Consider the following 23,287-nt stretch of genomic DNA (forward strand, 5'->3'; position numbering starts at 1 on the left):
ATTATCAGGGTAATAGTGGCCTCATAAAATGCATTTGAAGTGCTCCCTCCTCTTCTACTTTTGGAATAGCTTGAAAAGGATAGGTACTAATTCATTGACTGTTTGGTAGAATTCCCTTGTGAAGCCATCTGGTCCTGGACGTTTGTTTATTGGGAGTTTTTTTGATTACTGACTTAATTTCCATTCTAGTTGTTGATCTCTTCCGGTCTTTCCTTCCTGATTCAGTCTTAGAAGATTGTAGTTTTTCAAAAACCTGTTTCTTCTAGGTTGTCTGTATAACTGTAGTAGTCTCTTATGATCATTTGGTATCAGTTGTAGCTTCTCTTTCATTTCTTTTTTTCTTTATGAGTCTGGCTAAAGGTTTGTAAGTTTTGTTTACTTTTTCCAAAAATTAGCCCTTGCTTTCATTCATCTTTTCTGTTAGGTTTTTGGGGGGTTTTTTGTCTCTTTTTTTTTTATTCTCTCTCTGATCTTTATTATTTCTTTTCTTCTGACTTTGGGCTTTGTTCTTTTTCTACTTCCTTTAGATGGAAAGTTAGATTGTGTTTTTTCTTGTTTCTTGAGGTAGACTTGTATCCTCTTTGATTTCTTCAGTGACCCATTTGTTTTTTTGTAGCATGTTGTTTAGTCTCTATGTGTTTGTGTTTTTTCTGTCTTTCCCCCCATAATTGATACCTTGTTTCAACCACAAAAGTGGTTGAAAAAGATGCTTGACATAATTTTTATGTACTTAAATTTATGGAAACTTGTTTTGTGGCCTAGTACGTGATCTATCCTGGAGAAAGTTCCACGTGCACTGGAATGTGTACTCTGCTGTTTTTGGATGGAATGTTCTGTAGGTGATCATCTGATCTAATGTGTCATTTAAAGCCAGTGTTTGCTTATTGATTTTCTGTCTGGATGATCTGCCCATTGATGGAAGCAGGGTTTTAAGTCCCCTACTATTATTGTATTACTGTCAATTTCTCCCTTTATATCTGTTAACGTGTGTCTTTAGCTCTGAACTGAGTCTCCTGTAGGCAGCATATAGATGGGTCTTGTTTTTTCCATCCATTCAGCCACTGTATGTCTTTTGATTGGAGCATTTGGTCCATTTACATTCAAAGTGATTACTGATAGGCATGTACTTACTGCCACTTTGTTACATGTTTTCTGGTTGTTTTTAAAGTTCCTTGTTCTTTTCTTCTTTTAGTCTTTCCCCTTGTAGTTTGGTGGTTTTCTTTAGTGGTATGTTGAGGTTCCTTTCCCTTTGCTTTTTGTGTATTGTAGGTTTTTGATTTGTGATTACCATGTAGTTCATACATGTTGAACTATGTCTACTTGTTTTAAATTGATAGTCGTTTACGTCCAAACACATTCTAAAAGCTCTACATTTTTTTTTACTCCCCCCTACCTCCCACACTTTATATTTTGGTGTCATATTTTGCATCTTTATGGAAGAGACAATTTTTATGTGTAAAGACCAGAGGGAATAAAACTGAATAAATAAAAGTTCAGCCTGAGTAATTAAAGATATGCAAATAAAAGCAACAGTAACATGTTTTGTTGGTTGGTTAGCAAAAAAGGAACAATTTCCAGGACTGTTATAGTGTGCCAAAACTCACAGATTATGGATGACCCTGTACATTTACAGCTGTTTGTGAAACTATTTGGCTGTATGTACTAAGATGTTAAAATAATTAGGAAAGAGCTCTTTATCAAAGTAACATTCCACATGATACATGGGAAGGGAGTTGGTAAATCAACACTTTGCAACCCCATAACAAAGATTGGATTGCCAACTCTTTAGCAGAAGGGGAGGGGTAGGTTGATAAGGAGCAGGATATTTTCATGGTATAAAATGTTTCTTTATGATTTTGGCAAAATGTTAGAAATTGGTGAATCGGGATTGCAGTTTTTCTCTAATTTCAGTTAATTTTAAGATTTTTAAAATGCCCCCTGTAATTAATAATCCATCTCAGGGAATTTTATTTTTCAAAGCCTAAATATAAGCTATATGAGTAAGTATATTAATCATGAAATTATTTCTAATAGGGAAAAATTGGAGGCAAGTTGGAAATGGTTAAATTAAGGTACAGCCACCTAAAGGGTGTACCGCTTTACATGATAATCATAAAGGCTGTGAGCACTGTGGGAAGATGCTTTTAACATAAATTTTCTTAAAGGAAATTGTGTATCCTATTGTTTACAGGTAAAGGTATATTTATAAAAATACTAAAAAGGAATATATAAATATTGACAATAGCAGTGTTCTGGGTGATTGTCCACTCTTATTACATAAACTTGCTATAATATGTTCATATTACTTTTATGCTCTTAAGAAAAGTGTGTTCAGAAAGGAAGAGTGCATAGATAACCTTGAAACTGGAGAACACTCTCCGTGAGGTAGTCCAACAAGCTGGTGTGCACTGCAGATGGAGAGTAACAGGGAGGGTTTAATCTCAGAAGCTGGTGTTAGTGGATCTGACCGTATTTGAGGACCACCAGAACCTAGCTAATCCTTCTGCAGGAGGGAAGTCTCGGTTGGCATGTTCTAGGAACAGCTAAGCGGGATTATCAGGTTCGCAAGGTACACTGGTTACAGACACAGAATCTACATAAAGTAATCATTTTGATGTCCCTTAAACAGCTTGTTAGTTGCTACCTGGAGATGGACGGCATTGCTGATTAATCATGGCTTGGGTTGACATAGTGTCAGACTTAACTGCCTTTAAAAATTGCTGGTTTTGGTGTTCCAGTTTGCTTCCATAAACAATGTAAAATGTTGGATTTTATTTATTCTGTTGACCCCAGAATAGACCCCAGTTGCTATTTGAACCTCACTGGCCACTGCTGAGTCCAGAGTCAGCAGTAGGTCAGCAGGGCAAAGCTTGTTTCATTGAGATCTTCAAGGGCCACCTCCCAGGGGCCAAGGACAGCCTCATGAAGTCTCTGAGCTCCACACCCCCCGCCCCCACAGCCTGAGTGAGGCATGTGATGTTACATTGTACTTTCTTATGATTTTCATTTTTAGATATTTAAAGTTGTGGGGTGGTTTTTTCCTTTGTAAATTTTCCACAAATCATAAATGAACTACAAGTATTTAGAAAAATACTTGGATCATTGTAAACATTCTGATTCTCAAGTATCATTTTGTGAGGCACAATTGACAGTTTAGATCCAGTAATACTTATGCTCCATTTGCTTATTTTTTAATCAACTAAAGTAGAAAGACTGCAAGGCAGTTGGAGGTAGTGGAGAAAACCAGCGTGAAATCAAGATGCTTCGTGCTAGTCCTCAACCTGCCATGACTTACAAACTCCCCGGGGCCCTAAACCCTCTGGAGATGTTTATTCTCCACAAAATGAGCAACTGCATCAGCTAGTCCCAAAGGTCTCCACGCCCACACGTTACGATGCTGTTATTCGGAGAGAGGGGTACATTACTGCCGTTTCACTGTGCTTACAGCAGTCGCACGTCCTGTAAGCAGTTACCTGGGGAATATTTAAAATCAGGGCGTTCACAGCTAGTTTATAAAGTGCAGGAGAATAGAAAACTAGTTAAGTGTCTAACCTTCCACTCAAATAGAGCAGAATACAGGTGGCAAAGTGCATCTGAACTGTTTATTTCTAAATAAGACAATCCTAAAGTAATTGTAGCTAAAATCTAAAAGTATTTTTAAAGCCTTAAGCACATTTAGGGGAAAGAATTAGTAATTTTATAATGTAGTTGATTTCTTAGAGTAGCCAGTTAATGTTGGTGGAATGCAGATTTTGTGTATCACCTTTAAATTTGTACCTGAAATGCTGTGCTTCTACAGGTGGGCTCGGTGGTGGCCGTGGGCTGGATCCGCTCACGGAAGGCTGTGGACTGGCGCCTGTTCCGCAACATCTTTGTGGCCTGGTTCGTGACCGTCCCCGTGGCGGGGCTGTTCAGTGCCGCTATCATGGCTCTCCTCGTGTACGCGATCCTTCCATTCGTGTGACTGGTCTCCTTCCAGCCGGTGCACAAGGGACGGTCTGGGTGAGTGTGTGTGGACGGTGTTGCCCACATTCACACACGCGCCTGCGGGCGGCCCACAGGCGGGCTGCCTCCCAGCCAGCTCCTCCACGTCCCGTTCAGATGTTCCAGACCCCACTGTTCACCTAGGTATAGAGTCATCCCCCAGAGCTAACTTAACTACTGTACATAATAATGTGCATTAAACTGGTGTCATGGTGGTAGGACATGGTGCGGTTACTTATATATTAAATATATATTGTATACATAGATTACTAGGTAGTGTATTTCAAACATATTCACGATGGGAGTGGAGAGATTTGCCTAGAATGCAATATTCAACAAATTTTTGTACATATTGATTTCAGTGGCAGATTTTAAGACCCTTTGCAAAGGAAAAGAGAGATTGGAAAATGGTATTTTTCCCCTTTCACATATGTAACGTAAGTGAGCTGCAGGACGGATGATGCAAGTGTGGGCAGGTGTACGTGTGTCAGCGTGCTGTTGAACAATACTGGAACAGGAGTTCACAAGTGCTTTCACTGAGGAATTGTTCATACACTGTGTATTGATTATGTAAAATACCATAATTGCTTCTGTAAATACTTAAAACTGTAATTTTTTTTAATGGTGTGCTTCCCTTATACTTTTTTGATCAGAGAATTTTGGAAAGTACCAAAGAGGCAGGGGAATAGTTTGCCAGTATTATATTTTCATATTGTCTCCCTTCCTCACTGATCCTACCGTTAACGGGGATGTAGCAAGACCGCCACGCTCTGCCCTGCCCTGGAGCGGTGTGGATGGTGACGCACCAGCGCCCCCATGTCCACGTCCCCCTCCCGGTCCCCCACCCCCACTGCTTCCACCCGCCAGCTCTCGGCCCTTCGTTGTCGTCGGTGCAGAGCGCGTAGACGGGAGGACGCATGGTCAAGCACTACATGTCAAGTCCAGTTTCCATTTCTGCTCCCCTTCTCCCCTGCAGCCTGAAGAACGGAATTCTAACCTCAGACACTGAGGCGAATGCTCTGACATTCTAGCAGCTCAGGGGTGGGGAGAGTCGGACTATTATTAGACAATACACTGGATTTGAGGATTTCCTTGAGGCCTTGACTAAGCTGAACATCTTGACGCTCTACAGTGGTCCCACTGGAGGCTTCTTTTTTGATAGCGGGAGGACGTACGACTAATGTTAGAGCCTGAAACTACGGAAATGCTGCTAAAATTTTTATATTGACAAACATTTTCTCGGTACTTCATTGTGATTTTTTCATTAATCAACCATATTAAATTTATAATAAAAAATGCCCCTCAAAAGTTTGCCTCTGAAGTCTTTTTCTAAATAGAATGTTTTTTATTCTGAGTCTCCACAAAAATAAAAGCTAATTTGTTTACTTCTAATTCTCAAATTCCCTTTTTTCCCTTAGTTTACTACTATTACATGTCTGTGCAGAAAATACAGGAGCAAGAAGAGTGCATGACCCACACAGCCCAGCACCCTGAAAGCCCCGCTGTACGTACGTACACACACACGTGTACATACACACACGTACACACACACCCGCCGCCGCCGCCGCCACCCCCCCCCACCCCCACAGTGATAAGCCATCCGCCTGGAGGCTTTGTCCCCGGATGGGACCTTCGTTAAAGGGACCATCACACTCGGCTCAGCCGTTCCCACTTCGCTCTAAAGTCAGCGAGACTCTCGGGGGAGTCGGGCCGGTCAGCTCACGCGTCCAGGGCTGACCACCCAGCGGGCACGCACTCCTATCCTTCTTGGCTTAGCAGCCGGAAGCAAACCACAGCAAGAACACAGCTCCTCGGAGCATCAGAAGGAAACTCCTCCAGCTTCCTCTCCTTCTGGAGTCAAGAAGGTAAGTGAGGAGGAGAGCTGGCCAGGTGTAAACAGCTCTCCACCTCCACAAGGAAACTTGCCCTCTCTGATTTTTAGAACAGCATTTTAGGCCTTTGCTTTCCCCACTTCTGATAAAACCGTAAATTCAAGTTCTGTCCTCCTAAGCTTCATTTGTAAGAAAAACAACAGCATGACACAGCGCCAGCATGCAAGCGCAGCCCCGGCAGCCAGGGTGGCCGAGGCCCCGAAGCGAAGTGGGCCAGAGGTCAGCCCCACGCTGGGTCCCCAGTGACTCAGCAGTGAGCAGAGGGGCCGTGCCCATCGCCTCCCCACGTGAGCAGAGGGGTCCCCTCGGAGGGGAGGGAACACTGCTGGAGTCTTTCCTTTGAGTTAATCAGCCTCTTCCTTGGACGAGGGACCCGCCTGCGTCCCTGGCATCTTACCGCAACTCTGTTACCAGATCGCTGCTGTCTGCACACGAGACAGTGGTGAGGAGCCAAGGCTGAGGGGAACACGACCCCTCCAGGGCAGTCTGCCCGCAGCACAAGCTGCGGGAGCCCGCACTCAGAGGACGAGCTACTTCATTCTCTCCCTTCCAAAAGGACTGACCTTCCGAGCAAATACGTAAACACATTCATTCATTTCCAACAAGATGATTTTAAAAAAGTCCTCCCTGGCTCCTTAGAATAAACTGCATGATAGAATTTAAAACCATTCCACTCCTCAGAAAGTGGTGAAATATTCCGAACTATGGCATCAGCGAGCTTACTCAGGACAGAGCGAGGCAGGAAAAAGGCGCTTCCAGGAGATGCGCAGCGCTCTGCTGAGCCTCGGGTAAGGCTGTGTGCAGACTGCTCACCTGTGGGAGGCCGGCCCTGCGATGATTCCTGGGGTCAGCGGAGCTCAGGTTCCTCGCAGGTGGTGGTGAGACCACCGCAGGGAGCCGTGGGAAATCTGGCAGCAGTAGTGAAATGGGCTGCTCCGCACCTGGCCCAGAACAGGCCCCTACATGAGGGTCTGTTTCCCTCCCCTGTGGGTGGGTCGTTACTCACTGCCTCACTTTTTAAGGGTGATTCCCCTTGGGAGGACTGCTCAGAGGATAGCATTAAATTAAATGATGGAGAAAAGGAACAGAACATACACCATAGTTAGCTGAACGAGATGAGGAACTGGACAACAGGTTCTCTGCGTGCTTGCTGAGACCTGTAGAATATGGTTAAATTCTCACGAGGCGAAATATAACTGTTCTCAAGTTAGCTGTCACCTTCTTAAATATAGCACGTCATCCTTTATTATTAAAAAGTCAATAAAATGACCTGGAAGCATAATATTAAGAGAGGAAGAAATCACCTATACTCTTGTCATCCCACCACCATCCTTTTTGAAACACTGGTCTTTGAAACCTGGAGCTGGCTGGGCACTGGGGAAACTGAGACACAGGATGAGAAAAAGTTTAGCAGCAAAACGGAAACAGGACAGGAGCAGCCCAGGCTGGTGACTGTAGCCAGCCTCTCCCTGTTCAGCAGCTGTCAGACTGTGTCCACCACCGTGGTCCCTAGAAAAAGGACTGGGCCATGGGCATGGGAGGGAGGGAGGCTCCGAGAAGGAACACGACATGTGACTAAGAACTTGGCTCAGGGGTTTATCTTGCCTGTTTCTGTAAAGGAAACATGAGGAATTAAATCTGATTTTAAGTAAGGAATTTCAGACCCAATGAAGGTGACCACTGTTCTCCAACCCCACCGGCCAGAGCAAAACGAGACCTTCGGCAGAGCCAGACTAGGATGGAGAACGGCTCTGCCTTGACATTTACAGATTAAACCAAACCCTGAATGTGGGTTCCAAACTGAGTGGGCAGGTGTTGGGGAAGGGAGCGGGGAGGTCAAAAGGACGAGACTGACTGCAAGGGCGAAGGCACAGACCCCCTGGCTGGCCCAGCATCTTCCACTGGCAGCCGCCACAGCGGCACCCAGTGGGCTCAAACATAATTGCAATTACGACCCTCTCCAGAACCTTTTTAAACTGCACCAGTGAAGTCACCTCACAGAGTGATTACAATTCAGAGTTGCTAGAAATGTCAGGAATCATCTGTGCTGCTTTGATGCCCCAGGGCACTGCAAGTACCCGCAGGAGGAAAACCTCCGGCTGCACGCAGAAACCCCAGGCCCGGCCCAGCCGCTCCTGGCAGGGCGGAGGCGAGGTCTGGCGACGGCTGAAAACACACATGCTGAACGCCGCACCCCGTTCTTCCCGTTTATGATTTAACAAACTGCTGAATAGTCTGAACCTGAAGTCCCTACGCCCCTGTCTGGATTATTGTATCAATAGCAAATTTGGTTTCTTAGCTCTGCAAGAACCAATCACTTAAAAGGGATGGCACAGGAAGGAAGGAACACTGACCCAAGGCGATCTCCCTCCCATCTAATTCAGCCCATCAGTGCGACTAACCTCATCACGTAAGTAACAAAGAAGTTGCTTAGGGGAGCATCTCATCAGTGTTTCCTCGTATCTCCTCATGTCTCCCACCACCGCCGTCATTTCCACCCTGTGTCCTTAACACCCCCAGCCCAGAGAAACGCCCACAGCCACTGCCTCTAACACGGGGCGGCTACGCCTCCCACCACAAGGGAGGGAACGCCCGCGTGGCACGGTCCTCCCAGGAAGACACAGGTGTCAGCAGCACAGAACGGTCCTGATGTTTACCCTTTACCCCCTCACTCCCTTTTCCTCTCCTGTTACACTTAATCTCCCGTACTGAAGGGTCACCGCACAAACAGTGAGAAGATAAGACCACATCATGTAGCTGATATCACAGGTATTTTCTGACCCCAGAAGCAGTGGTTGGAATTTGGGTTCTAGTTAAGATAGCCTTCGGTGGTTGCAGGGAGAAATTCCTTGCTGCACTGAAATTTTCCAAAAGCAACCGTGTCTAGTTGGTTTTAAGATGACTCATTTGTAAATGAGCAAGGAATCCCAACAGGCAAATCAGAGACTCATAAACAATCAGTAAACACATGAAAACAGCTCCATCTCACTGGCCAGCAGGGAAATGCAATTAAAACAAGATACCATTTTTACCTCTAAAACTGGTTAAAAAAAAAAAAATCTTAAAATCTGGTAACACTCAGTGTTTTCGCAGGTGTGGACAAATGGGCACTCTTCACCACCCTTGGTATAAATACAAATTGGAACAAAATTTCTCAAGGGCGACTGTGTTACTTATCAAACGTGCACACACGTGCCATGACTCAGCAGTCCCACTTCTGGAAGCCGGTCCTAGAGACCTGCACCAGCTCGTCCAACAGCCACTACTGGACATGTGTATATTTAATTGTAAAGTTGACTTTTAAAATGAAATAGAATTAAAAACTGAGTTCTTCCACTGACCTACTTGCATTTCAAGTGTTCAACAGCCACGCATGGCTGGCGCCGCCAAAAGGGACGGCGCAGACACACGGCGCCTTCAGCACCACAGGAGGGCTCTGGGCAGTGCTGCCCGGGGACACTCGTGGAAGTGGGCAGACAGCCCGCGCAGCACTGTTTGTAAAGCAAACGGAATACAGCAGAAAGGGGAACAGATAAATGTTACATTTACACAAGTATAAAAAGCATGAGGCATATCTATATGCCGAACAAACAGAAAGAGGACTTGGCTACAGCACCTTCAGACTTATGCTGCAAAACAAGACATGCATTTTAATATGTATATACGAATAGATATATATGTAATCACATGAACATCTGCAAGGATACATGTCAAACTATTAGTGGCAGGGGAAGAAAGGGAATGGAGACAGGAATGGGAATTTTCACTTTATTTACATCTACGCTGACTGAATTTGTTGGGACCAGCATATATTCTGTTGAAAAAAAAAAAGATTTTCAGAAGTTCTACTTTTAGAAAGATGCCTTACTAGTAAGCCCTGAAGTTCTCACAGTCCACTCATTTCTTTTCTAAAGTGGTATTTCCATCCTTTGGTTCCCGCATTTTCCTGAGGCGGGGGGAGAAGGGTATGGTTCTGGCGGTAGAGCACGTGCTCAGCTGCAGGTGCCCCCCTCCAGCTGGGAGCCCCCCACCAGCCTCTCCCCAGCAGCACGCCCCAGCTGTATGCGCTCCTTCGCCCTCTTTTCCCCCAGTCACACCCCACTCTTTCCCGGCAGCTGTATAAAACCACCAACAGGATACTATACTGTGACACTGCAACAGCGGCAAGGACCTCACTGGATGTGCCTCTGCCCTGCAGAACTAAACTCGGTCTCAGCCCTCAGCCTGACTGCGCAGGAGCAGGAGGGAGGCCCGCAAAGGCGGCAGGGGCGGCGGCAGCACAGGCACCTCAGACACAAACCCCACCGATGAGAAGGGTTTTTTCAAAACAAAGTCAACCACACCGAATATAAGAAAGCAGCACCAGCAAGTCAGATGAGCAATTATGTTCCAAATGTGACGGGTTTATTTTATTTTACTCTGATGCCAAACCAAAGGTTCCACTACCGCACAGAGACCACTATGTGACAAGCCATGAAGGAGTGGTGTGGGCATGCAGGGCGCAGTGACAGCCAGAGGGCCGGCTCCCTTCCTTTGGAACACGTTTAAAGCAACACTGCGGAACTGAACTGAAATGTGGCACAAACAGGACCACTTCCGGGCGTGCCTTCAAGCACCTCCCTTACCACGGACTCGATCTCTAGCTTCAGTGTGGGGAGGATTACAATTCTTTGGAAGAATAAAAAGTTCACACTTTTGAAATTTCACAGAAGAATTTTAAGGCCAAAACATAGTGGGTTCATTTCTCTTCACCTCCAGGGACAAAGTGGACGCTTTACTCAAAAACCACATTAAGCTTCCAGTTCAAATCCCAGCCCCACCTTGTGACCACCGGCATTGAAGTTCTTTCCATCGATGAGAGCGGACAGGGTCAGTTTGACTCCTAGGAAGAAGGAGACAGACACCACAGTCACTCATACCAAGCATTAGTCAGAACTGCGCTTTCTGGAAGCAAGGCTGGGTGGATGGCGTGGGCTCCAGCTGGCTGCGGGAGTCACGGCTGTTACTGACCCGACACCAGGTGACCCACAACCACCCACCTGCAACGAGTAATGCACGGTCGTGGCACACTGTATTTGGAATTCAGGGTTAAGACTAATTAGTGATCAACCAAACTCATAAGCCAGAGTAACCAACTTGTAATTAGACAAATTTTTTTAAACAAGAGTTCTTGATCTGTTCTTTGAACCAAATGTTACAAAACGGTCTGAATCAACCTAAAGGGACTGCAGGTTGTGGGTTACTTTCATTATTCCTCTATCTCCTGCTACCCCAATCCAACATTACTCATTCCTTTACTCACCTGGTCGAAGGGTCTGAGTATAACCCAGTCCAATCAGGCTGGCATTATTTACTTTAGCCTAAGATTAGGAGATAAAACAGAAACAGAGAACAATCAATTTCATAATATATCATTCCAACACAACCACTTCACGCATCAGATTTCTAAAGCTGAAACACCTCAGGGCCAATCCAGAATTACTGAAACTGAAAATTAATAGAAGATAAATCTTTCAAGAATTCAGCAAGACTGGTAGGAATGGAGCGGACCTTGAGAATGCATGCTTAGAGGCCTGAAGCAAAATTTTAAAACACCAAATACCCCTCCCTGTGAACTGAATTCTTCTGAGATACCAGTTTACAACACCTGACAGTGGTTAGAGCATGAACTCTGGTGCCAGACAGATCTGGGTTGAAATCTTGGCACTGCCTCTTATTGTGCAGCCTTGAGCAAGTTACCTGACCTCTCTAAGCCTCAGCTCCCTCACCTCTAAAATGGGAATAAGGATACAGTACTCACCAAATAGGATTAAATGAGATAATACACATAAAGCCCTTAGCACAGTACTTGACAATTTAAGAGCTCAATTAGTGGTATTAGTAACAAGAATTACTAATGGCAACACGAATAGTAATCAAATCCCAGGAAGCGATAGATAAGAAAATTTTGAGGCCAAAGAGATAAAATGACTCAAGAAGGTCAGACACTGTGTGCCAAGTGCACTAACCCCTGGCAACATTTCACTGCCTGTGAGAACAGTGCAGGGAGGTAAGAGGTCCACTAAGCATTATTACAACAAACACACGGGGAGCTGGGACTAGGACCCATATGTCCTGACTTCACTACACGATGACTGACTAGCTCAACGTTAAAAGAGAACATGCGAACAACAAGCGTCCTGCAGCAGCCTTTACAACATGGATGAAACCCTAAAAGCCCATCTGGTCTGCCAGCACATTCTTACAGAGAGGGAAGTTCTACAATCCAGCTTGTACTTAGCAGCGATGCCAAAACGGGTGTTGTTACTGCCAGCCGTCCACGCCAGGTTTATTGATGTTTCAATCTTCTCATTCACCTTCTGGTAGATTGACCCTCCAAATTCAGTGCCATCGTTCCTGTTTTCATAGCAAAAGAAAAAGTCATAAAGATCTAGCTTGTACCGTTGTTACAATACGGAAACAAATTCTAAGACCATCTAAACCAGGGTCTCATTTTGCCACTACAGATCTCAGCAAACTTCTGGCATAAATGACTGCCAAACAAAACAAGGAACTGAATCTAGCTGTGTAATTTATAACCGCCTAATTAAACCACAGTAACACTGGATTCATTCACTTAGCTCCTCCACAGGATATAAATTTCTCAGGCACCATTCAATTGTGCACAAAAGCAGACACCTCCAGTAAATACGATCTGTGTGTCTCTGAGATGTTCAGACTTAAGAAATTTCAGAGTAGAGGTCTATACAGATTCTGCTAAAAAAAACTTACAGTGGTACAGGCCAACTCTGAATTTCATTCAAAACACAATCTTAGCGTTAGAAAGCAGCCCCTTACAATCTGTCACTGCGCAGCCCCAGAGAAGGACCCAAGGTACTGCTTCAGAGCATCCCAGAAGTCAGTCTCTGAGTCCTCATGGTTCCCTAACAGTGCTGTTTCATTAGTTTCAATGCCTCTGTCTACACCACCGGTGACTTTATTTCAGTCATCACAAGTGGATTAGTGTCTAGTGGAGACTGACCTGCAACCCTTCAAAAATGCAAAGCTCATCCTCTGCTTTTCTTCCCGGGACAGCAGCAGTGCCCAGGAAATCAAAACAGAAAATACCATTTCAAAGTTCAAATTCATTTAACTAACAGGCTGCAGCCTACAGACTTGAACCCAGGACCGCTCTGAGGACTTGTGCTACTTCTAAAAGCAACAGGGGTAAACTGGGTTCTGACCAGGATACCTGAAAACCTTCACAGAATTACAGGGGCTGCTCCAGGATGCTCAGTTCAATGAGGGGTTTGTTCTCCCTGATCCAAACAGACCTGCTTCCAGAAACTGCCAAGATGAGCAGGGAGCCAGAGGAAGCAGGAACATCTCCAAAGGATCCCTTCTGACAGGAGGCGACCTATGCCCTGGGCTCTCTCCAACCCAGTGGTTCTTCTACAGATCCTAGGGCAGTCCGAAGTGTGAGGTCCAGGCTCCGAGGCAACAGCACAGCACTGTGTGCCAAGTGCGCTAACCCCTGGCAATGTTTTGCTGCCTGTGAGAACAGTACAGCAAGGTAGGATGTCCACCAAGGTGTTATTACATGCAAATACCACCCCTTCTAACCTTCTCAACACGCTAGTGGCTACCATCTTTGTGGGCAACGGCACCGGCACTAAAGGAAGAATGCTGAATTATGAACACTCACACGTGAGTGTGCAGCTGGAAGTCTGCAGCCTTGTAACCCAGGGCGAAGTTGTTCTGTGACAGTTTGGATTTGGCTGTGTCAAAACTCATCTGATAGCCAGCAAGCCAACCTTCAAAGGCCAACACAGCCCAGCCATAGATGGTTGGTCCAGAAAAATCTATATCAACATTACTGCCAAGACTGAAACAATCCCGTTTATAGGAAGCCTTCAATTTCCCACTCTTCTTTCTGTAAAAGACAGATAAAAACAATGTAAGTTTTTACTGCTGTCCAGGAATCTTTAGGGTAGGATCCCTTCTCTCCCCCAGAGTAAACACTATTTTCGTAGATGGCACATATATAGTAAAAATGTTTCAAATGACCTGGCTCTACAAATATAATTTAGTTAGGATTAGAAATATATATATTATTTTTTTAATCTATTCCTCACTATAATTTCAAATGATGGGCATTTCATGATTAATTTCATGAAGGCATAAGGGAAGTATAAAAAGGTGTTAAGAAATTTCAGTACAAATCAATAATCTGAAGGTGTATGTACCCAGACATACAAGAAGCCAAATTTCTTCAGATATTTCCAAATGCTATAAAAGGTAATACCCAACACACTTCTAAATGATTAACCTGCCATGCAGAGAAGTGCACTTGTTTTTGGTAAGCTTATTTACTTTTCTTAGGTCAGTGTTTTCTCCCTGGATAACGTCAGACGGATGGAAGAGAAGTGTGCATTTCAGGACAGTAGTGAAACACGAAATTAGCTCCCACTAGTTCCTGCGCTGTTCCCATCAGGCCTTTTAGGAGAACCCTTGTCTGAAGATAATCAAGTGTGGAGCAGGAAGGACACACCTGTCGTCACAGCTGAGTTGTGCCACGTGGCCCCCATCGAGCACGGCTGTCCTTACACAGCACTGCCCACGTCAGCCAGACAGGAAGCAACGTAATCTCCATTTCTCAGATGAAATTGAGGCAAGAGAATTTCGGAGATTTATAAAGGCTAAGAATCAAGGAAGCAGCAGAGCTGCTCTCTGCGGCGTGCTGGTGCCAGGAGACTACACTCTTCTCTTAAGATATTAACATCGCAGCCAGCATCACCTCCATGCATCCTCAGGACAGCCTAAGAACCATCTAGTCTCAGACCTCGCCCTGCTCCAGGGAGTCTCACCGCAGCCTCCTGAGCACCGCCTGCAGCTCAGCGTCTCACTGCACCTCCCTGTCCCTTCAGGCCCCAGACCCATTTCAGAAAACGGGGTTTGGATAATTACCCTGTGTTCGGTACAAATACGGTATCAAGAGTCAGTTTCAACCCTTCAGCCAACTGAAAGATAAAGATTTAAAATTAACAATTAGTAATTTTCAATTCTTTTCTTGACTTGAAAAACCAATTCTAAAGTTTCTTCTAACTTCCTCTCTAACAACAACAACTAAAAGGAAGTCATTAAAGAAAGCCAAATATTAAATTATTTAATAAACTGCCTCTTCATCCTTCCCTGCCCCTACCCCAGCTCCCCTCACCCCAGGATTCATCATGAATCTCTCACCAAAAAACAGGCTAAAACATACAATTATTACAATCCCTCCCCTATTGCAATCAATAATGTGCACAAAACAATAAAATCCCAATACAACAAAATAATCATGATACTCCTTTTTTTTCTTTTTATTCTTTAATTTTTTTGTGGGGGCAGGCAGTTTTATTTATTTTCAGAGGAGGTACCGGGGATTGAACCTGGGACCTTATGTATGCTAAGCATGCGCTCTACCACTTGAGCTACACCCTCCCCCCGATACGCTCTTAAAATTATTGTGATAACTGGACCTGTAACAAGCCAGCCTAAGTAACTTATTCAGCTATACGTATATACATTATCTACATATGGTACTGTGCACAGACACAGACAGCAAAAAATAGTGCCCTGAACATAGCAGGCACTTGACAAATATTTGCTGAAAGATTTTCTCTATTAAAAAAACTAAAGAATTTTAGAAACATTCTTCTGTGGAGTCAGTTTTGCAATGATTACAAAACAGAATTAAACTAAATCACTGCAAACAGCTTGGTCTACTCAGGAGAGGCTCAGCTGTGAACAGTAAGGAGAACCATCAGAAAAAAAAAATGTGACAATTACGTGCTCACCAACAAAGCATTACTTTCGAGAAACATGAAACATACCAAAGGCGGCCATGCGTAGAGAAAAAATGCTCCAGCTGGACAGGGTGCAAGCTCTCATGCAGATTACATCTGGGGGTTTGCTCATCATTTTACCTGCAAGGTGAATTCACCCTGCTAATAACTTCGAACACCGCTCTCACCTTATTCTCCAAAGAGATCTCCGTCCCAAGAGTGTTGTCTGTGTTCCACTTCTGGGTGAAGGTGAGCCCATAGTTGCAGATCTTGTATTTGGTCTCCAGGTTGCCTGATGCTTTCCCTGTATCAGTGTAAGCATGACCCGAAGTCGCAAATTCCTGATAAGAAAAAATAATTATTTTAAAACCAGCTCATTCCAGAAAGTAGCGCTCAATGTACGGAAACCACAGCCCTGCTCTGCAGTGGCATGTCCCTACTTCCCTTCCTCCGTTCTGACCTCTGAACATTTTACCAGCTTTAGATCTTCCCCTATACTCTCCTCCTAAATGGGAATCTCAAACTCTCTCTTTTGAAAGAAAAATAACTTTACTGAAAATAGATGCCTTTCCTAAAAAGACAAAACTATTGAATCTTAAATATTTTGCTTCCACGACCTGAAAAAGACTATCAGTTCACCAAATCTTTTGACCTATTAGTTAATTTTAAGGCCCTTAAAAAACCCAAAACACTAGAAGCCCTAAACTCCCCTCTTTTTGAATAAGGTCAGACCTTTACTGCATTAAAATTTTTTTTAATTTTTATTGTGGTGAAATACACTTGATATAAAATGTACCACTTCAACCATTTTTATGTGTACAGTTCACTGGTATTAAGTACACTCACACTGTTATGAAAACTTTATTGCTTCTGTCCACAAAGCTATAAAACTTTCAGCATAAAGAACATCAATATTTGAGCAAGGCTATCCTTTAGAATAGAAGGAGAGAGAAAGAACTTCACAGACAAGCAAAAACTAAAAGAGTTTAGCAACACTAAACCCATGCTAAAAGAAATATTGACAGGTTTACTCTAAATAGAAAAAAAACAAGATGTGACAAAAATGAGAAATTCATAACTAGAAAGGTGATAACTACCATGAATTACAAATAGAATAAACACAAAATTGTAAAAGAAGACATCTAAATCGTTAAGAGTGGGAGAGGGAAGCAAGGAAAGCAACTGTGGAAAACAGTATGGAGATTCCTCAAAAGACTAGGAATAGACTTACCATATGACCCAGGGATCCCGCTCCTGGGCATATATCCAGAAGGAACCCTACTTCAAAATGACACCTGCACCCAAATGTTCATAGCAGCACTATTTACAATAGCCAAGACATGGAAACAGCCTAAATGTCCATCAACATATGACTGGATAAAGAAGAGGTGGTATATTTATACAATGGAATACTGTTCAGCCACAAAAACCGACAACATAACGCCATTTGCAGCAACATGGATGTTCCTGGACAATGTCATTCAAAGTGAAGTAAGCCAGAAAGAGAAAGAAAAATACCATATGAGATTGCTCATATGCGGAATCTAAAAAAACAAAAAACAAAACAAAAAAAACAACAAATACAAAACAGAAACAGACTCATAGACATAGAATACAAACTTGTGGTTACCAAGGGGGCAGGGGGTGGGAAGGGGCAGATTGGGATTTTAAAATGTAGAATAGATAAACAAGATTATACTGTATAGCACAGGGAAATATATACAAGATCTTGTGGTAGCTCATAGCAAAAAAAAAAAAATGTGACAATGAATATATGTATGTTCATGTATAACTGAAAAATTGTGCTCTACACTGGAATTTGACACAACATTGTAAAATGACTATTACTCAATAAAAAAAAGTTTAAAAAAAAGAAAATAAAGAAAAAAAAAGAATGGCAATATTTGACAGTATCTACCCACTTTTCACAACAAAATGGAATGTTGTAAACTCATCCCTCTCCCCCCACCCCCCACCTACTCTTCAAAGCGCGTTCTGTCAAAGTTACTATGAGTGCCTTAAAATATATCCTCTTCCCTAGTTAGGTATCCCTTCAGTCATATGACAATAAGCAATTAGAAATAGCTCTCCTTCTAGGGGGAAACAAACAGTCAACACCTGCCACTGACAATCTATGAACTGTCAAGGAAAAAACATTCTGTTTTTAAAGAACGTTTCTGAACTAGGCCAACAGTAATGAAACGCCACCAGCCCTTGCCAGTTGCTTCGCTGACTGCAATACGAGCCCTCCTTTCACCAAATACCCTGCTGCTCCCTAACTCTCGTTCTCCAGGCTGATGAAACAACTGGGGAACTGTGATCTGTTTATCAGCGCTGCACAGAAAGCCTTCAACGGGAGTATCCTGCTGCACACTTGGGGCACGGCTTTGGGAGAACATGATAAGCACATAGTCGTGCTTAACAGGTCACATCGCTTTCTTTTAGTAGATCCAGCTACCCAGTGTTGTCACTTTTCACATTTACCTTTTATAAACTTGAAAGCATAGCAAAGATAAACCTTAATTCTGGCGCAAAAACATTAAGGTAAAAGAGTATTTCGTCTACATTTCTTTCTTACCATCATCATTCCTTAGCCTGAAGCTCTGCCAAAAATCTAAAATGCCAGAGGTACGAAACTCAAAGTGAACGCCAGAATTTTCCTAAGTTGAGTTCCAGGCTCATAATTGCTTCAGTTTTTTTGGTCTAATTTCATAATTAGATCAAACAGTGCAAAATATATTTATAACATGCAAGTTCTGCATTCAACGCTAGTATGTGACAGAACAATCATTAAAATGTTAGTGTTATAGACGGCATGGCACAAAAATATCGAGACAATCTAAGAAATTTGGAGCAATGGATGAAATTTATCCTAAATATCAGAGAACAAAAGCAGCCATAAAAACAAGCACACAAATAAGCTGTTTTTCTTACCATCTGAATGAATATCCCCACACAACAGCAGCATGAAAGGGAGATAAAATTTCAGTTGTTGATTTTTGCAACACAAACCTACCTTGAGCAAGTTCTGAAGCCCTAATCAAAATGAGTATAATTTTTCTGTTTTAACCAATGATATAACAACACCCCATCCTAGTTGGGTAGCTGCACACATACTTACTTAACCACTAGAAAACCCAGGGAAAGAAGAACGGTGACAAACCAGGATTACTGTAAGACAAAGAGCCATAAATACTCCACATGCTTCCTGCCCTTCTAATTAAATCCTTATGTCCAGAAATAAAATGTGCACTGGTTTGAAAGGTAAATACCAAACAAAAGAGATGCAGCCAGTAAGGAGAAATCAGAGAATAAGGTGAATGTAAAGTTGATTTATTTGCTGAGACTCACTCAATAAAAGCTCTAGTTAGTGATGCTTATATATCATCATGTGCTGATATATCCTTTACCATACCTTTTTTTTTTTTTGTCTTTTTTTTGGGGGGGGTAATTAGGTTTATTTACTAATTTTTAATTTTTTAATAGAGGTACTGGGGATTGAACCCAGGACCTTCCACACGCTAAGCACACACTCTACCACTGAGCTATACCCTCCCACCCTTCCTTTACCATATTCTTAACTTCCAACAAAAAAGACTACGAACACCAATAAAAACTGAAGGCTAATCTTCTACATGCATTTCTACATTCGTTTTTACTAACCATGAAGGGACAGAGATGAAAATTAATCTGCCTTTGTAGAAGGGCAATAAAGTTTGCATGAAACCCAGTACAATGGAAGCAAAGATTTTAGTGTCCATATAGATATTCATGAAAGTGTAAAGATATGATATGGGTCAAAAATATACATATACTTTCTGTACCTTCTGAGGATAAGACTCAGAGTATGCTTATTACAACAAACACAAACGGTCTCCCAAATTCAACCTGATTATCTCTGGGCTCAAACCGCCAAGCGGCTCACTGAACTCTGAGAAGAGTGCAAAGTTGCAGGGAAGATGGCGTAGCACCAGAAGTATGCTGTTTCAAGTAATGTGACTAAACAATGATTTTTAAAAAAGGTTCCTTTATGTTACTTACGCTGCATTTATTAATAATACATTAAGTACTTACCACTCCACTACATGACTTGGTTCTCAGATCTATTTTGACCATGCCAAACCCTAGACACACACACAAAAACACAGTAATGTACAAAATGTGACATGCACTCTAGTCTTAGAGATTATGAACTTAGAAATCAGCAACTTAGAAATTAAGAAAATGGTCCATAAAACATTCCATGTGGAAAATACAGTGTTCTCATTACATGAGAGTTCCACAAGAAACTGAACTATAACAAAACAACTTCAGTGTAATTTTTAAGCCCCTCAAAATAGAGAAATATTTTTAAAATACAAATTAAAGAACAAATGAATGAAAGGAATATGCACTATTTTAAGAACCCAAATTATTAGAAAATATTATGTGGATATATATACAAGCTTAAAATATACAATTAACATTACTAGTTAATAAAAAAATCAAATGTGTGGGGCACAAAAAGACTAAATTTTAAAAACTAGAAATAAATGTCTACTTGGTTTCAAATACTAAATGTTATTCCAAAGCCAAAAGCTGTGTCTTCACTCTCATGAAAACACTGCCACTATTTGGAGGAGGAAAAATACACTCCCTACTTTAATTGTCCCCAGGGCTAGCCAGAGGAGGCATACATATTACAGACTGATATTATTTCACCTTACAAATAATATTAAATACACACAGGTATGTGTTCATGTATACCATGGCTTTTAATGCTGGTGGGACTCTACCTCTAAAGAGGTCTAATAACCTGCTAACAGCTATCCCCTTAAATCTGGTGAAGTAGATTAATGTTGATTTAGCCTTATTTTATTAAGCAGAGTATTTTGCATATAGCAGGCAATTACTGATGCTTACCCAAAACTGGTCATTTACAGTAGCATACTTACCATATCCTTTGTTGAAGACATCCTTGGCAGCCTTTCCTAGGTCACAGTAAGTCGGTGTGTTACACATATCTTATAAAGAAAAGTGAGGACAAAAGAATAAAAATAACCATTTAGTATTTACTCACTGTCCCTCAACTGTTTAGTCCTCTGAGAAGACGTATACAGTTTCTTTCTTCCTTTCCATCATTAATGCTTATACCCTAATGCAAGCAAAGTTAAGAGAAAACATTCCACTCCTTTAAAAAGAGCTTTCCAGAACACTGGAGAATGAAAGGGTTTTTTCATGAGAGTCACAGAGGTCATCTTTCTGATTGCATTTCAAAGAAAAGAAATTTCTCACAGGCTGAAGGAGATGCTTTGTTAAACTGGGCTTTTACTTTAAAAAAAAATGCAAAAATTTACACTAGAAAAACATTTCTTGGGCTGTTATAAAGCCAAAGAGCTGTATAAGATGAAAGGGAAATTTGTTGAGGAACTGTAAAATAGATGCATTAAAAATGAACATTTTTGCCACTCTGAAATTCAGTTCTTAAAATAAGAGTTACCATACTAATTGAAATGTATTCATCCAGAATATGCCCTCTCTCAAAGCTCTTCTTAAAGTGCAATAATCTTACCTATTAGCCAGAAATAGGAAAGATTCTACCTACAGTAATCTGCTTACCAAAAATTGGTGTACACTTTGAAAACCCAAGGTGCCTTGCCTTTTTCATCCTGCCTACTTAGTATTCAGCCAGCTTTTCTACGGCCAATATGACCCTCACAGTCCTTTAACCCCTGTGCATCACGAGAAATCTCTCCCTGCAGCACCCTCAAAAGCCATATCTAACCAATTGTAGGACCACCTCAAGCGACCCCATTAGCCTCCTCACTACACCAGAAAAATGCAAAGCACCAGTGAGCCTCTGCAATGACTATGCCTGAACCACCTACAAACTCATATTTATTTATATTTAACCTAGCTCATAATCTGGCCTTCTGTAAGTCTCTGCCTATTTCATCACACTTGAAAACAACACACTATAACGCACTTAACTGTGAATTCATTTAAAATGTGTTCCTTAACCTAACCGTGTCAAATATGACAGATATATGTTAAGACACCAGAATATAGTACAAACATATATATAAAGTTAAGAGGAAAGAGCATAGTAAAAGTGAAAGATAAATGTACTGACTCATAGCATAATAAAACCATGTTCTAAGCCACAGGGTTTCATAGTTCACTTTCAAAGCAATTAATTTACAATTCAGTCCCTTGTGTTCAAACGACCAAATTCTAGGTTTTTTACATATTGCCAAACGCAATTTGATATTACTCTTTATGATCACAACTGATGCTGGCATCTGTTGAAATTTTGCCAGAAGTCTATAATTTGGGGAGGTTAAGCATAGAAATGCAGACACTATATTTCAAATAGAAATGCTAAGGCTTTACCGTCTGGCTTTTTATCTACTGACAAGAGAAAAGACAAACTTAAACGTTTAGAAACATCCATCTAGGGGCTAAATACAATCTTTTAGCATTTTGCTTCTTCTTCAAAGCCACTGCCAGATACTTCGCAAAAGTGTAGGTGGTTTGACCTCAGTTTTGCCTAGTTCAGTCTTACTTTTTCAGTCCCACGATTCTGATCGGAAATGCACTGCTGGTATGATCAAGCAAAAACTCGAGAAGACACAGAGACTTCATTTTACACACATTTTCATTACGAAAGCACTTGTCTGTGGACTTGCAAGGCGCACCGGGGTTGCATTAGCCGCAGTCGGAGGGTGGGGGTAGCGGTAGGGGTGGAGGGTGGGGAGGGGGGGGGAGGGGGCTCTGTAACAGCTTTACACAATTACTAACGGACAGTCGGCCCGTTTCGCCTCTTTAAGTTGCACATTCAGCATCCTCCCTTTAGCGGCAGGGAGTGGAAGAGCTTCCCTGATGCTGGAAGCCAATTCTGGAGGGGAAGCCGGGAGCGGGGGTGTGCCTGTGGTTCAAGGACCCAACTTCCCTCGAAACCAGCCTCTCGTCCGGCCTGACGCCGGGAGAGAGTCCTGGGGGCCGGCCAGGCCGGGGACCGGCCAGGCCGGGGACAGGTGGCGGCGCGGCGGCCCCCGTCACCTGAGGCGGCCAGCGCGGCCAGTCTCCGCCGCCCGCCGCCCGCGGGCCCGCGCCCCGTTACGCGGCCCTCCCCTCGCGCGCCCTCCGTTAGCCGCCTCCCGCCGGGGCCCTGCCGGTCGCCGCCTGCCCCGCCCGCCCCGGCCTGGCCGCCGGCCCGCGGACCCGGTTCGCCTCACCTCCGACCGGAGAGCCTGTCCGCTCCACCAGGGCACAGCTGAAGGTCTTCTTCAAACCAACGCCGTCCGCGCCTGCGCGGCCCCACGCCCGCGGCGCCTGCGCGCCCCGAGCCCCACGCCGCGGCTGCGCCGGAGTGTCGCGCCGGGGTCGCGCGCCGCGGGCTCGAGACCGACCAACACCTCCAACTGTCCGAGCGCGCGCGCGCGCGCGGCAGACCCGGCGCGCAGGGCGGGCGGGGGTTGACATGGAGCGCGCAGGCTCGGGGACCGCACCTTTATCCCCTAGGTGCTCGCTCTCGCGAGAAGAGGCGGAGGTTACCAGTTACTGTTGCCAGGGGAGGGGCCGCGGGGCCGCCTCGGCGGAGGATGCGGTGGCACCGCCCACTCC

At 43.4% G+C, this 23,287-nt stretch overlaps 2 protein-coding genes across 9 annotated transcripts in view; one reads left to right on the plus strand and one right to left on the minus strand.

Annotated features, from left to right (window-relative positions):
* Window positions 1-5,292, plus strand: part of SLC20A2 (solute carrier family 20 member 2) — a 93,278-nt gene extending 87,986 nt beyond the window's left edge. For all 8 annotated transcript variants that reach the window (XM_064477419.1, XM_064477418.1, XM_064477421.1 and 5 more), the window contains one exon: window positions 3,800-5,292. In XM_064477419.1, the coding sequence (XP_064333489.1) occupies window positions 3,800-3,964 (165 nt within the window). In that variant the 3' untranslated portion in view covers window positions 3,965-5,292. The remainder of the gene's footprint in view (window positions 1-3,799) is intronic.
* A 4,966-nt stretch (window positions 5,293-10,258) lies between these two features.
* Window positions 10,259-23,042, minus strand: VDAC3 (voltage dependent anion channel 3). The gene is made up of 9 exons (XM_031440027.2): window positions 22,900-23,042; window positions 20,617-20,685; window positions 19,757-19,806; window positions 15,871-16,023; window positions 14,823-14,875; window positions 13,561-13,788; window positions 12,122-12,272; window positions 11,179-11,236; window positions 10,259-10,758 (listed from the first exon to the last, which is right to left on the minus strand). Exons 2-9 carry the CDS (start codon window positions 20,681-20,683, stop codon window positions 10,667-10,669), a joined length of 852 nt encoding a protein of 283 aa, XP_031295887.1. The 5' UTR covers window positions 20,684-20,685; window positions 22,900-23,042; the 3' UTR covers window positions 10,259-10,666.
* Between the last annotated feature and the right edge of the window lie 245 nt (window positions 23,043-23,287).

Source organism: Camelus dromedarius, chromosome 22, assembly GCF_036321535.1.
Source record: "Camelus dromedarius isolate mCamDro1 chromosome 22, mCamDro1.pat, whole genome shotgun sequence".
Taxonomy (NCBI): Eukaryota; Metazoa; Chordata; class Mammalia; order Artiodactyla; family Camelidae; genus Camelus; species Camelus dromedarius.